Source organism: Rhincodon typus, chromosome 23 (assembly GCF_021869965.1).
Source record: "Rhincodon typus isolate 14 chromosome 23, sRhiTyp1.1, whole genome shotgun sequence".
Lineage (NCBI taxonomy): Eukaryota > Metazoa > Chordata > Chondrichthyes > Orectolobiformes > Rhincodontidae > Rhincodon > Rhincodon typus.
The window spans coordinates 8,257,125-8,273,739 of NC_063354.1; the positions used below are offsets into that span (position 1 = coordinate 8,257,125).

Genomic DNA, 16,615 nt, shown 5'->3' on the forward strand with positions numbered 1-16,615 from the left:
ACCAGACCCCCTCCTGCTAACATATTGTGAGAAGAGAGCCTAGACCCAACTTTTATATTTATTTAAAGACAGGTGTAAGGTGCTGTGCTCGAGATGCAATTCAATTAATCTCCCACTCGGCTTTAATCAAAACACACTTTATTCTTACAACACAGTTAAAATACAAAAAAAAAGAGAATTGGCACAACTTTACGCGATTGAAATACCTAACAATATTGTGTGTGTTATTTAAACACAAATTATCAACTGTTCCAATATTGACAACATCCCACAAACACACTCTTTGGCAAAAAAATACATTTCAGCAAAACCGTTATGATTCTCACATGCTGTATCTCTCCAGTCCAGAAGAAAGAAATAATCTGCCCTTTTGATTTTTAAGAGGAAGCTTCACTGTCTCTGGCAGCCAGCAGAAACTTTTAAATAACTGAAAGCAAAGCTAAAAGCTTTTCTGGGTCTGTGAGAGCCCTGACCCCACCCACTCACAAATCTTTCATCACATTTTTTAAACAAAAAACTCCAGGAAGAATACAAAAGCTGTTTACCAACTGCCTGTCTGAAGGAGGCATTTCAGTACTACTGTGACAACATACTTCTGCAAGAGAAACAGCACAGAACACATCTCTTAAAGGCACCGTCTCATCTCATATGAGAAAACTATAGTGCATGGTTGATTAAAAATGTCCATTTGCGTTGGTCTGCACATATCATTTGTATGCCTGGTTATAGAATATTTAAATCCATCTTTGTTTGGTGAGCGGCACAGGTAGGCAGGTGAAATGCCATAAGACACACTGATTGCCATTATTGGAATCCTGCGGTATTAGCCTCGAAATGATGAAAGCAGCTCAGTTACAGGGTTCAGTTAGTATACTTTTGAGACTGTGGGTTTGCAAAACAAGCTGGTTGCCAAACGCCTGGTGCAAGTTTCAACTCGTCTATCAACATCAATTTGAATTTCAGTCGGATGTGTCTATCCAGGATTAGGCCATTTCAACTGCACCCATCCACCAATTCGACAGAGACTTCAACATCATAAGAAGCAGTTTTACAGCAAAGTAATCCCCATCCCACTTTCCGGACTTCTTTTAAAAACCCTTTTTTCCTAAGCATCTGTGGATACCTAGCATTGTCTGGCATTTTTGGATTGTTTTACGTATTGATTTTTCAGTTTGACTGCAACCAGTTACAGTTTCTGCCAAGCACAAGCTATCAATTATTTATATTTTTGCGCATATTTGTAAAATTTTGTATCTAAGTCGTTGCATTTGCTTTGAAAACAGGTTTGAAGCATTTATTTTGAGTTTTTCAGTAAAACATTGGAAATTATTTGATGTTAAAATTATGATGACCTTAATGCTCATGTTAACAGCATTACATATCCTACCTAAACATCAAAACAACTCTGAATCAAAAATTGTCTCTAAATATGTTTTTCTGCCACCCCTAGAATCCGATACTTAAATCTTAACGATAAAATGGATTTTACTCAACTGCTCCAGCACGATAATCCAGATATCGCTCATCCCGATTTAGGGTATGCATAGATTTTTATGTAGGAGTGTGTTGCTTTCCTTTATGGTCTTATGCAGAAAAAAAATTGTTGTCCATCTACTAGCTGACCTGTGCGATTTTGCAGAATACATGTAGTAGTATTTTTAGTGCTTCCTCGCTGTTCTTCTAGGTTTCTTTCTAATAATCTTTGTGCATGAGCTTACTGCTGTGAAAACCTGAAGCAAATTCTAAACTTGAGTGTTTGGTCTTGCAAAATTGGATACAATGCTGTAATTTCACTGTAGTTGTGTTTGGAGTCATTGAGAATGATGGAATAAAATTTCTTCTGCTTTTTTCGATTATGTGTTGTCTCCCTCAGCTGTAAGAGACCTCTTAGAAATTAGATGAGTCCATACTCAATCTGCAATTCGCAAAGGTCCGGTGTAGGCTGAAGTTGCTCTTCATTGAAAATAATTGGCACTTGTGTGCTGATCATAAATATCACTTCACTCAATCCTTTAAGTGAAGTTAACTCGGCTGGAGAGAGGTTGTGTGGTAATATTTTTCTACTAATTATCTAAACATATATTGACCAGGTAGTATTTTTAATCAGACTATTTGCAATAAAACCATACAGGAAATCCTGGGACTAAAATTTTAATGTTGGTATAAAGAAGCTGATGTCAGACTGGATGTTATACATGTGTTCCAGTCTTTCTTTCCAGTGATGTCTGTGGTAGAATGCAGTGTAGGTGACCCATTCAATATCACCTGTTTAAAAACTGGTCAATCTTACCCAATGTTTAAATTATTTCCTGGACGGCCTCTTTATGCTGCTATTGGATCAGAAAGGCCTCTACATGGCACTCACTAGGTGTGTTGTTTTTGATCTCTAAGCATTGGACTTACTCAGTGTGCTGTGATTTACAGCTCTCACTGAACAGCACATGATTTTATGTCCCATCTCAGAATTACTGTACAGGAGGATGTTTGAGGAAGTGAAGATTTTCTGAAACTTTTGAACATTCATTGGAGAAGAAGTGAGAATTCAGACAAAATCATCCAGTCTAAAAATTGCCTTGTAATCCACAAGTATTTCACCCACAGCAACTGAGTTTTTGAGCTGGATTTGTTTACCTGTGTAATGTATAATTTTAATTACCTACCTTATTTTAGCATGTCCTGAAAAATAAAAGACTTGTTACTTAATGTCACGCAGTGTTCTGTTTGTAATGCATTCACAGCATACGTAGACAAATTATTTCTGTTTTCTTAAGATCAAGCTCTTCATTTTCAGCTGATGCATCATGAATTAAGTGCGTGTAACTTCTCCATTAGTTAAGTCAGTAGGAAGAAAGGTCTTTCTTTCAGTGACAAATTATCAATTGAATAATGTTTCCATTTTTCAAATATTGTTTTTCTTTCTTTTTCTCTCTTTGACCCTGCATCTAAATGATAGATTCATACAACATGTGAACCATGCAGTGATTACCATTCAGCGCTGGTACAGACGTCATTCGCAGAGACGCAAAGCAAGTCAAGCTGCCCTAAAGCGACTGCTTGCTACTAAAAAACAGGTGACTTCAAAAGAAATATGACTAGATAAAATATTGTACACTGAATATTCACATTGAACTCATCAAGGCTTCTAGCTAGGAATATGTAAATTATGAGATAAAGAAAAATCCAGATTAATTTACTTTTCTTTCTAACGTCCTGGTAGTCACATGGTACACCCATAATTGATTATTACATTAGTCAATAACTCTTTCGTTATGAATTAGTCTACATTAAACTCAGACGCGTAGTGAAGAAAATCCCCAATGGTGGAAAGCTTTAGGCACTATCGATCCAAAATGACATCTTCAACCTCAAACCTACTGCACTTAGCTTATGTCATAACTCAAGTTACTCCCCCAGATTGCAACTTTCTGAAATAAAAACTTTAATTTGTGCATGAATTCAACAATCTTGTCTTCCATAATCATCTTAGGTATCTTGTACCATAAATAGGTGATATTTACTTAATGAATAATAGATTATTGTAGTTTCAGATTAGTTTGAATTCCTCTACCCCCCTCCAAAAACCACCGCCATACACACAAATGCACACACATACACACATACACGCATACGCAAAAGTATCTGCTGTGTCCTCTCATTCAACGCTTTTACACAAGCTGAAATAGTTTGTGGTGTACATTATCTAATCCACTAAAGATGAACCCTCTGCTAAGTTCCCCATATACATAGTTTCACCCAGCAAAGATGAAGTTGAAGTCCTGAAGGTGAATCATCAGTTTCAGTGAGATGGTTCAATATATATAGAGTATGAAGCTGACAGTTACAGAAATGTGTTTGCTGAGGCCTGGTTGCCTACTTTCGCTGTTGAATGATCTGTTAGGTAAGGCAGGACACTTAACGATGACAGAACAGCAAGCAGTGTACTTATAATGTATATTCAGTACAAATGTTTAATTCTGTGATGCAATCAAAGCAAAATACTGAGGTTGCTAGGCATCTGAAATAAAATGAAAGTGCTGGAAAAATTCACTAGATCATGCAGCATCTGTGGAAGCAGTTCATGTTTTGAGTCCAATATAGCTTTTCTTCGAACTCTGAAAAAATTCTGAAGAAGTCATAAGTTAATTGCTTCTATCTGTACAGATGCTGCTAGACGTTCTCTGTTTCTCCAACAATTTCTGCCTTTAATATCTATGCTGCACTGAGTTGTTGTAAAATATTTAGTATACTCAGCAAGGAGTTTGCTTTTATGAGTTATGTTTCATCAGAATCATTAAACTTTAAGGAAGTGCATTATAAACAATGAAATATTATTAAAGCTGTTATCAATAAGTACTCTTGTAAATAATTATATGCTACTAATGCACAGTAGGGTAGAATTAGATCCACTCATCAGTTGGGTTAAGGTCCATTTCAGCTGGCCATTTAAATACAGACAAGTGCTAATTACCTGATGGTGCATTTTTGTGTCAGGAGAGAGAGCAAGAAATGTTAGTTGAAAGTGATCAAGAGCGCCAAAGGAAAAAAAGTGAGGAACGGAAGAAGATTCGAGAAGAGAAAGCCCGACAAGCAAGGAAGGCTGCCATCGAGGTACTGTGCTGCAATGTGAATTTCATTATTAAGGTTCAGTTTGATTTATTTTCTTTCAAACTAACCTTCGATGTGGACATCCTTATTTCACTTAATTCTAGTAGATTGTTAATATGTTGCTGGTGGTGTGTGCAGCAGTCTGATAATGTCAATATGAAACTCTTTTTCTGTGGCCTACTTCTGCATGACATAACTACTTATATATTGTTAATATTTAATATTTTATGTACTCATTAATGTAAAGGCATGTCAGCCTCATCGTTCTATCATGATTTTTCTGTGGAAATAAAATGATTTCACAATTTTTAGTTTAATTTTCTTAATTCCACCTTGTACTTTTTTAGTGTGGAAATTAAGTCTGTTTTTTTTTAATTTCCTAATATCCCCTGGGTATGATGTTTGTTATTCATATTTTGAGCAGTACCAGTTAATTACCCTGTAAGTGCATTATATTGTAGCTTCTGGACTGGTTCCTTTATATGGTATTGGTGGTGACAGGGAAAGTAGCTAATATAGCTAGGTGTTTTCAAGTCATCGTAACTGTTCATTTGCGTGGATACTATGCCCTTTTTGACAGCGTGGTAGCTCATTGACCAAATTTGAGTTGCATGACAGTTACTGTGACAAAGCTATAATGAGGACACAGTTTGCTGCAAAATTAGTACCTGCCTCTAATATTTTTAACCAGCATTGAGTTCATGTTCTGAACAATAATAAAATCAAAATTTTTGATAAGTAAGGGAACCAAGGGTTACAGGGAGAAGGTAGGAGAATGGGAAACATATCAGCCATGATCAGGTGGTGGAGCAGACAAATGGCCTAATTCTGCTCCTCTATTTTATGGTTTAAATTTTTCAGCGTGTTCAACATTGGCGCTCATATTAAGGATGGAGATACAGCCACAGTAGAAGCTGAGAGAGCTTTGTCCAAACAGACAGTATACTGAGCAACAACAAGAAATAACATCAAGAGTAGCCCTTCCAGGACTTTGGGTCTGAGTCTGCTGTGCCATTTAATAAGATTTGGGAGTGGCCTTAACTCCATATTTTTGTATACTCCCTCTGTAACCCCTGGACTCGTTCGTAGATCAAAAGTTTGTCTAACCCACCTGCTATTCTGAGCATTCTTGGGGTTGATTCTTCTGCTAAAGTTCCCCAAATCACACAACTGTAATTGCCAGAGGGATGTCTATCCTTACTCCTTTTAGCTATAATTCTCCTTTTCAGGTTTCTGGAACAGTCTCACGTTGGCACCACCATTGAATCCTCCATTCTTTGTGTTGCTGCTGTACATCCCATTTGAACAGTGATGGCTAAGAATGCATGTCGTCGCAGGATTCGTTCTTTCTGAGCATCTGACATCTGTTCCATACAAATACCTGAACAATGAATGAGAGTAGGCTATTCAGCCCCTTGAGCCTGCTCCTGCTTTCAAAGCACGTTTTTTCTAAAAATCTCACTCCAGTTATTACTAGGAGTCTATCCATGTTCGATATCTTAGCATAATGCAACAATTTATATTCAATGACCCAACTTCCTGGTCTTTCTGGGATAAATAATTCCAAAGTTTAAAGATCCTGAGAGATCAAATTCTTTCTCATCTCCATCTTAAATGTGAGACCCCTTATTCTGAAACTGTGCCCCTTCATTCTAGATTTCCCCATGAAGGTATTGCATTGTTAGAATTGCTGGCTTTCAGATGGACATTATTGATTCCAAGCCACTGTTGAAAGCACAGCAGGGATCTGTCTTCACACCAATGTTTTGTGAAGCTAAACCTTTCAGAGATTTTAAGAAAGATGACTTATTAAATGTTTATCAGGTATGGTCAAACTTTGACAAAATTCAAAAGCAGGATGGAAATTCTATAGAAGAATGTATAATAGAATTTGGAGGTTCGTAACTCAGTGCTTACCTTTAAATTATTGGACTATTGCTAAAGTATCGAACATGGATAGATTCCTAATATTAACTACAGTTAGATTTTCAAAAAGAAACATGTCTGGAACAGAGGTTAGAAGCATTAAAACAAAATACTTGGGAAAACAATTATTCCCAGTAGACATCATGGTACTAATGAGACATTTAGGACATACACAGAATAAAAGATTGCAGAAGTGTCCACATGGAAGAATTGTAACTAAAATAAGTGATTAATACGATATCTCTGGCAACTATGACAGCTGACAGGAATTGGGAACTGTAGCAGAATAATGAACCACAAGAATATCCATGGCAGGTCTGACAAATGCTTTGATTGCGACTCAGAAAAACAATTTTTGTAATGAATCGTCCTAATCAGAATGACAAAGTTTTTTAAAATTACCCATATCATGTAAGGTTTGGAATAAGCTAATGATCAAGTAGAAGGGTTTGTACTAGCTACAAGGAGCCTCAGCCAGTAACAAATGTTTTAGTCACAAACTCATTTCAATTACGCTGTGTTGAACAGTGGATGCATATCCACAGTTGTGGAGTGAATTGATTAAAATAAGTAATCAGTGGCAAATGTGGTACAAATAAAATCTTAAGGAGGGCACCATTGTGGCTCATCATGAATCTCCCAGTAGTAAGAGACTTTAACAAAGTTGTAGCAATGGACTTTGAAGGTATGGGACAAGGGGGAAATACATTTTTAAGAAGCTTTAAAACAGATCCATGAAAAAACTTTGTGATTAAATGTGTTTTCATGTTCAAAGAAAAGGGGGACAACGGAGATTAGTTCTGTTATATGAAATATGAAAAACTATTTAATTTTGTTACTAATCATATTTGTACTTTAGAGTAAGATATATAGAATATGAAAAAAATGTACTTTTCTTTCCTTCTGCTCAAAGATTGTTTTTATTTCTCAGGTTTTTATTTAAGGAGAAGAGCAAAATCTGATAATCTAGCAAATTATGGTGTTTAACTGATTAATTAATTGGTTGGATAGATGTAATGGAAGAATAGTGTTTGAGGCAAGGCTGTCATGCAGAAGGAGCTACAAGTCTGAATACCTAATAAACTCTAGCCAGGGAGAAGGGGTTTCTGTCTCACTGATCAGCTTGAATCCGAAATGACAACCAGTTTAGTTTATTTGCTATCTGTGAGACCTACGTAACAAGTGGCTTTATTTTAAACTGTATTTCATTAGCGTCAGGACATCGTGAGGATACAAAAGGGACCATGTTCACACACTTTTTATTATTGAGAGAGAACACACACAATTCTTGATCTATGTGGTTACCCATTACCAGTCTTTGATGCCTTGGTGGTACAGTTATGAAGAGCTGCAGTGAGGTATTACTTGAAAAATATCTTTTATCATTGTAGAGTAAGGTAATTCTCACAACAAAGTTGTGCCTCGGAAAATTGGAAACAACCTTCATCTAACTGTACTGTGGAACAGGTCCATTCCCAGTATTGAGTATAATATTTTAATTTAAATTAAAGACAGTATTCTACAGGATCAATTCATTAAGACTGTTAAAATAACATTAAATTTTAATTCCTAATACCTATGTTTTTTTAAAGGAACTGCAGCAGAAACGTGCAGAGAAAGCAGCTGAAGATAAAAGAACTAGTGAGGAAGAAATTGCCATGCTGCAAGAAAGGGGGAGGATTGCAAAGAAAAAAACTATCAAGCCTATGTCTGTCAATAATACAAGTCCAGTTCATAGTCGAATTAAATCCAAAAATTCAGGTGAAATGTTTGTATTACTGTAGATAAGAGATTGACAATATGTGTTTAGAAGCAGAAATACATTGAATTCATTCTTTTTGTTGTATTTTTAGACTTTCTCTTCTTCACACCTTATTTTAACACATTGTCCCTAAGACTTCAGTATCATCAAATCTTTGCAAAGTTTTTCAGTAGACAAACAGAATGTGTATGGATCATAGAGTACATTTCTGCAGGGATTTTCTTACTTGATCCTCAATTTCAGAGGAAACGGTAGAAATCCAAGAAAATTGATTAGTAATATTTGTCATTTTTCAAGAACTTTCATGGCTTTTACAAAGGGTGTAGTCAACAAATGTTAATTAAAACCCTCTTGAAAATGTATCCTCTGGGGAATCTTCTCAATTTTGTGTTGCGTCTCAAGACAGACTTAAAAAGTTGAACACTGGGGTAAAGTGTTATTGTTTAGAAGTCTAATACTGTTCAAAGTATGTATCAATAGAGTGAATTAAATTATATTGACCTAAGTGCCATTTTTGTTCTTGCTGCTGAATTGTGTGCCATGCAATGTGCTTAATTTACCATGAAGTGTTTTGAGACATCCTGACACCATGAAAGGTGCAGTAAGAATAAAATCGTTCTTTCTTTTGTATAACTTATGAATGGAAGGAGTGATTATGTAACCTGGCCTGTCATACTCTCCATTAATCCCCTGCAAATGCATATGCAAGCCCAGTTGACTCGATTTGCTCTTTAAATTTTGTTTTGTTTCCCGTCCTTCTGTCCAAATCTTCCTCCTGATAACGTAACTATAAGACCATTCTCCCGGAGTTTAGGGATTTCAACATGGTGTGCATTGGCGTTATATTCTACGTAGTTTCTAACAGACTGTCAGAGCTGATATCTGCCCATAACATATTTTATTTTTAAAAGTTAGAAGTTTTCCTCATTTTTTTCTTTCATTAAAAGTAACTTGTTCTTAATGCAGTTACAGATCCAGAAGTGCTTTCTAACCAGAGAACTGTGAGTCCCCTTGCTCCTTGTGTAAAGACAGAAGAACTGCAGGTATGTGTTCACAAGCTTATTACAAGATATGAAAATATTTTATGTTAGGTTTTTATTTCACTGCTGATCAGTTTTGCTTCACATGCAGCTCATACGTTTTTATTGTTTCTGGTTTGTATTTTTAAAACAAGTGTCGCTTTCCCGATTGACTTTTGAGTACCTAAATGTACAGAGCATGCAGCTTCTAAGTTTCATTTGTTAGCCGTGCTTGGTTATTGGGTTGATAGCAGAGACACTACTGTTGCCTTCAGACCCTTTTGGTAAGAATGTAAGAAATAGCAGCAGGAGTAGGCCATTCAGCACATCAAGCTTGCTCTGCCAATTATTGAGATTTTGGCTGATCCACTACTTCAATGCCATTTTTCTGCAATGCTCCCCATATTTTTTAATATATAGATATCTGTTGATCTCGGTTATAAAATACTCAGCGATTGAGCCTTCATGACCTTCTCGGACAGAGAGTTCCGAAGTTTCCAAATGCATTTCTCCACATCTCAATTCTAAATGGCCTGTCTACCCTGGTCCTAGATTCTTTTAGCCAGGAGAAGCATCCTTCTTGAACCTAACCTGCCAAGCCCTTGTAAGAATGTACTATGCTTCATTGAGATCATCTCCCTATTTTTCTAAACTAAAAAGAATGCTCCTGATCTGTATGTGTGGCTATATCAGGTGTAGACAGAATAGAACACAGTCTGTATTTTTTTCCTCTTTCTTGTCTTCCACTTCTCTTTGATCAGATTGCCAACTGATACTCAATTGTACCAGTTAAAAGTGGACCAGCTAGTTGAGGTCTTGGAGAGTATGGGCTGTCCTTATGCCTGTATGGAGCCAATACTTAAGGAGATTGTGGAGGAACACTGGCGAAGAAATAGGCAGATTTTAAAACTAGTTTTCAGTTGTAATATTAAGTAAAACCAGTCATGATGCCAAGAAAAAAGTGCACTGCTTTCTGTCCAAACAATGCCTCTTAATATTTCAGCAACTCTTCAATTTCTTACATAAAAACACACATAATAAACATCTGTAACTTAAGGTTTTGCAGTATCTTGGTGGTAATTACAATTTTAAATATGTTTTCAACCAAGACTTAGAATCATAGAATCCCTACAAGGTGGAAGCAGGCCGTTCGGCCCATTGAGTCCACACCGATCCTCTGAAGAGCATCCTACTCAGACCTACCCCCCTACCCTTTCCCTGTAACCCTGCATTTCCCATGGCTAATCCACCTAACCTGCACATCTAACCCCAGGCTGGAATCAAACCCATGACCCTGGCGCTGGAAGGTAGCAGTGCTAACCGCTGAGCCACCATGCTGCTCCTCACTCCTTGAGCCTGCAGGAGCATAAAGTTAATATCTCCTAATTTATTGAAATGTTTTGCACTGCAAAGGATGGATGTTTAAACATTTGAACATGAACTTCCTTTTATGTGGTATCTTCTAATATTGAAAAGCATCTAAATGCCCCGCGTGAGGATCTAATCAAACAATGAACACAGATTCAAAGGAGATATTAGGTTGGGATAAGAAAAACTTAATCAGTGAGACATGTATTAAAATGCAGAGGGCTTCTGGAAAGGATTTCCACACGATATGGATGTTGCTCCTACAAACAGCAGTGGTGGCTGAACTGATAGGGATGCACTAGGCCATTGGTAGAGGAATGGAGGGAGGAGTTGGGCTGTAGGAGTGCAAGATATTAGAACGAATCAGATCGCGAAAAGATCTAAGTATGAGAATAACATTGTAAGTTGAAGTTCCAGGGCACGGAAGGAAAATTGGGTGGTCAGCAGCTCATTGGGAGATGAGATAGGTTTCATGGGTGGGATAAAATTGGACAAAGCATTTTGAGAGATGGGGAAGAAACTGGGTTCACCATTAAAGTGGGGGTAACCTGTGGACAGGTTTGGCTTGATGGGCAAAAGGAGAGTGAGAATCTGCAGAGACAAATGAATTTCTGAAGGGGTGAGGAATGATTGCATCACAATAGCCTAGGAAACTGGCAGTGAGATGGGGAAAGCTTTCTCGTTCTATTTGAATAAGCACTTTACCCACTAGATTGTGTTGTAATCTCCTCTCTCCAGTTGTTTTAGAACCTTACGCAATCTAGCTGTCAAAAATTGAAAGGGATAAGTGCGTTAAAATCTGAGGCATAAAGCATCATTATCATACATAAATTATTGACCAATTTCTCAACAACAGACTATTTCCCAACCATGTTTGCCTTCAGTCTATTCTATTTAAACTGGAAGTGGGTGGGTTGGTTGTGAACTGTGGCCAGGTTTCGGACTTTTCAGTACTAAACTCCCTGTCTGCCTCCTGGCTGGCTGTCAGTGTTAAATCACCCCCCATCATAGTACCTGATCTGGTGATAGATGGTTAAGTAGGTTGTGTGTCTGGTGCATCAAATTCCATATCCATTGGGGACTTGAGACAATGAAGACAGGAGCCTTAATGGAGTAAGCAGCTGGGATGGAAGACAGTAGTGATTTTGCTGGCAACAAAGATAGAAATGATGAGGAATAAAAACAGAAGTTGCTGGAAAAGCTCAGTAGGTTTGGCAGCATCTGTGAAGAAAAAGTCAGCGTTAACGTTACGGGTCCGGTGATCCTTCCTCAGAACTGTTCTGAGAAATGTTAACTCTGATTTTTTTTCTTCACAGATGCTGCCAGACCTGCTGAGCTTTTCCAGCAACTTCTGTTTTTGTTCCTGATTTACAATATCCACAGTTCTTTTGTTTTTTTATTTAGAAATGATGAGAGTAAGTTCATAGTTGAGTTGGTTGGGGAACATTAGTGATGATGCATAATAACACACAAATTAGTAACTGTCGTCCCTTGGATCATTTAGTTGAGGCCAGGGAATTGACATGGAGTATGTTGGTACCTATCATAAATTTTGGGGACGTGGGGATGACATTGGCTGTGAAGTGTTCATTTTCCTGCTGTTATAAAGGGACTAAAATGTGCAATTGAAAGATGATTTTATTGAACACTGCAGTTATCTGTGTCTGAAATTCTGCCGTGATTAATAGTGAACCTAAAGGCATTGTGAATTTTGATTTGTTATTTAAGAAAATGCGTAATTTAGCCTATTAATATTTCAAACAGCAGATATAAAAGTTTTCTACAGCATAAGTTCAGCCAAATAAAATACTGGATTAGTTTATTGTGGATAATAATTTACTTCCCCACTTTGTCAGACTCAGATTATTTGATTTTTGTTTCTCAGTGACTTCATTCTTGGCAACTTATGAAAAATTATTTGAAACAATAAAAAAGATAAAATATTTGCAATCAGCAATTTCATCTGGATAGCTGTTTCAGATCTTCTGTGACAGAAATAGACAGGAGGATGATAAGTATATGTGACACAGCAAGAGATGTGGTTGGCATGGCTGTTAACATGTTTAAAGTAATTGAAGACTCAAAATTATCTGCCCATATCTGTACAGAATATGGACATTTCCACATGTTATTGTGACGCCACATGCACTTGTACTGCAAATTGTACCTGTTTAGACCAAAATAGTCTTTCGTTGCATGGCTAACCTGTTGTTAGACTTTTTTGCAGAAGCAGGAAACATTTAACCAAAAAAATTTGATATTGAAGCCTTCAGAAATACACTAAATTACTTGAGATAACAAGGTGTGGAGCTGGAGGAACACAGCAGGCCAGGCAGCATCAGAAGAGCAGGAAAGCTGATGTTTCAGGTCTGGACCCTTCTTCAGAAATGGGGGAGGGGAAGGGGGCTCTGAAATAAATAGAAGGAGGGGTGGTGACAGAAGGTGGATAGTGGAGCAGATTGGTGGAGAGAAGATGGCCAGCAACTCAGTACAAACATTTAGGCTGACATGACAGTGAACGAGGAAGGGAGTTTCTATCAGATGAGCATCGAGTACAGGACGTTGGTGAGGCTTCTTCTGGAATACTGTGTCCAGTTCTGGTTGCACTGTTATAGGAAGGATATTATTAAACTGGAGAGGGTTCAGAAGAGATTTACCAGGATGTTACCGGGAATGAAGAGTTTGAGTTATAAGGAGAGGCTGGGTAGGCTGGAGCGTAGGAGGCTGAGGGGTGACCTTTATGGAGTTTTATAAAATTATGAGGGTCATAGATAAGGTGAATGACAGATGTCTTTTCCCTAGAGTGGGGGATTTCAAGACTAGGGGGCATATGTTTAAGGTGAGAGGGGAAAGATTTAAAAAAGACATGAGGGGCAATTTTTTGGATGCGGCTGCAGTTACAGTGTTTAAAAGACATTCGGATAAGTTCATGTTTGGAGGGATGTGGACCAAGCACAGGCAGGTGGGGCTAGTTTAGTTTGGGATTATGGTCAGCATGGACTGGTTGGACCGAAGGGTCTGTTTCTGTGCTGTATGACTCTGTGACTCTAAGTGACAAGTCAAGGAGGCAGGGATGAAACTAGTAAAGATGAGTGTAGGCAGGAAGTTGGGATGGGGGTTGGTCAATGAGGAGGGAGGGGCGGATAGGTGGGAGAGAAGACGGACAGGTCAAGGAGGCGGGGAAGAAGCTAGTAGAGGTGAGTGTAGGTAGGAAGTTGGGATGGGGGTTGGTCAGTGAGAAGGAAGGTCGGATAGGTGGGAGGGAAGATGGACAGGTCAAGGAGGTGGGGATGGGGGGCGCGTGCGGTGCGGCTGGTCTTGGGATGAGGTCAGGGGGGAGGGGAGATGTTGAAGCTCGTAAAGTCCACATTGAGACCATTGGGTTGTAGGGTTCCAAGGTGGAATATGAGGTGCTGTTCCTCCAGTTTTAGGGTGGCATCGTTGTGACACTGGAGGAGGCCCAGGATGGACATGTCGTCCAGGGAGTGGGAGGGGGAGTTGAAGTGGTTTGTGACTGGGAGGTGTTGTCGTTTGTGGCAAACCGAGCGTAGGAACTCCACAAAGTGGTCTCCGAGCCCCTGCTTGGTCTCCCCGATGTAGAGGAGGCCACATTGGGAACAGCAGATACAATAGACCACATTTGCGGATGTGCAGGTGAACATCTGTTTAATGTGGAAGGTTTTCTTGGGGCCTGGGATGGAGGTGAGGGGGCAGGTGTAGCATCTCCTGCGGTTGCAGGGAAAGGTGCTGGGGGTGGCGGGGCTAGTGGGGAGTGTGGAGCGGACGAGGGATTTGCAGAGAGAGCAGTCCCTCTGGGAGGCAGATAAGGGGGAGGAGGGAAATATATCCTTGGTAGTGGGGTCAGATTACAGGTGGTGGAGAATGATGCGTTGAATCCGGAGGTTAATGGGGTGATACGTGAGGACAAGGGGAATTCTGTCTGTGTTTTGATTGCGGGGAGGGGGGTGTGAGGGCTGAGGTGCGGGAAAGGCACCCTCCGCTCCAACCCTAACCTCACTATCAAAGCCACAGACAAGGGAGGCGCAGTCGTGGTATGGCGCACTGACCTTTACATCGCCGAGGCCAGGCGCCAACTCTCTGACATCACCTCCTACCGCCCCCTTGATCATGACCCCACCCCTGACCACCAAACCATCATCTCTCAAACCATCCACAACCTCATCACCTCAGGTGACCTACCACCCACAGCCTCCAACCTCATCGTTCCCCAACCTCGCACCGCCCATTTTTATCTCCTTCCCAAAATCCATAAACCCAACTGCCCTGGTCAACCCATTGTCTCTGCCTGCTCCTGCCCCACCGACCTTATCTCCACTTTCTCCACTGACTCCATTTTCTCCCCACCTACGTCTGGGACACCACCCACGCCCTCCACCTCCTCCAAAACTTCCGATTCCCTGGCCCTCAACACCTCATCTTCACCAGGGACGTCCAATCCCGGTATACTTGCATTCCCCATGCAGATTGCCTAAAAGCCCTCTGGTTCTTCCTTTCCCGCAGGCCCAAACAGTCCCCCTCCACCGATACCCTTATTAGCCTAACCAAACTTGTCCTTACCCTTAACAACTTTTCCTTCAACTCCTCCCACTTCCTACAGACAAAACGGGTGGCCACGGGTAACTGCATGGGCCCAAGCTATGCCTGCTTCTTTGTAGGATAAGTGGAACAGTTCCTCTTCTGCAGCCAAGCTGGCAGTATCCCCCACCTCTTCCTCCGTTACATTGATGACTGTATCGGTGCCACCTCATGCTCCCACGAGGAGCTTGAACAGTTCATCAACTTTACTAACACCTTCCACCCCAACCTTAAGTTCACCTGGACCATCTCTGATACCTCTCTCTCACCTTCCTGGACCTCTGTCTCCATCTCTGGTAACCAGCTTGAAACTGATATCTATTTCAAGCCCACTGGCTCCCACAGCTACCTAGACTACACCCCCTCTCACCCACCTTCCCGCAAGAATGCGATCCTCTACTCACAATTCCTCCGCCTCCACCACATCTGCTCCCAAGATGAGATGTTCCACTCCTGGACATCCCAGATGTCCTCATTTTTCAAGGACCGCAATCTCCCCCCCAACAGTGGTCGAAAACGCCCTCGACCGTATCTCTTGCGTTTCTCGCACTTCAGCCCGCACACCCCCTCCCTGCAATAAAAACAAAGACAGAATTCCCCATGTCCTCACGTATCACCCCATTAACCTCTGCATTCAACGCATTTTTCTCTGCCACTTCCACCACCTGCAATCTGACCCCACTACCAAGGATATATTTCCCTCCTCACCCTTATCTGCCTTCCGGAGGGACCACTCTCTCTGCAACTCTCTCGTCCGCTCCACACTCTCCACTAGCCCCACCACCCCCAGCACCTTTCCCTGCAACTGCAGGAGATGCTACACCTGCCCCTATGTCTCCCCCCTCCATCCCAGTCCCCAAGAAAACCTTCCACATTAAACAGATGTTCATCTGCACATCCGCAAATGTGGTCTGTTGTATCCACTGTCCCCGATGTGGCCTCCTCTACATCGGGGAGACCAAGCAGAGGCTCGGAGACCGCTTTGTGGAGTTCCTATGCTCAGTTCGCAACAAACGACAACACCTCCCAGTCGTGAACCACTTCAACTCCCCCTCCCACTCCCTGGGTGACATGTCCATCCTGGGCGTCCTCCAGTGTCACAACGATGCCACCCGAAAACTGGAGGAACAGCACCTCATATTCCACCTTGGAACCCTACAACCCAATGGTCTTGATGTGGACTTTACGAGCTTCAAAATCTCCCCACCCCTGACTTCATCCCAAGACCAGCCCCCCCCTCATCCCTGCCACCTTGACCTGTCCGTCTTCCCACTCACCTATCCGCCCCTCCATCCTCACTGACCAACCCCATCCCAACTTCCTACCTACACTCACCTAT

At 40.5% G+C, this 16,615-nt stretch overlaps 1 protein-coding gene across 1 annotated transcript in view; it reads left to right on the top strand.

The window, feature by feature from the left end:
- Window positions 1-16,615, top strand: part of cep131 (centrosomal protein 131) — a 115,157-nt gene that overhangs the window by 23,770 nt on the left and 74,772 nt on the right. The window contains exons 7-11 of the mRNA XM_048611093.1: window positions 1,451-1,537; window positions 2,954-3,071; window positions 4,492-4,608; window positions 8,124-8,292; window positions 9,260-9,336. Coding sequence (XP_048467050.1) covers window positions 1,451-1,537; window positions 2,954-3,071; window positions 4,492-4,608; window positions 8,124-8,292; window positions 9,260-9,336 — 568 coding nt within the window. The remainder of the gene's footprint in view (window positions 1-1,450; window positions 1,538-2,953; window positions 3,072-4,491; window positions 4,609-8,123; window positions 8,293-9,259; window positions 9,337-16,615) is intronic.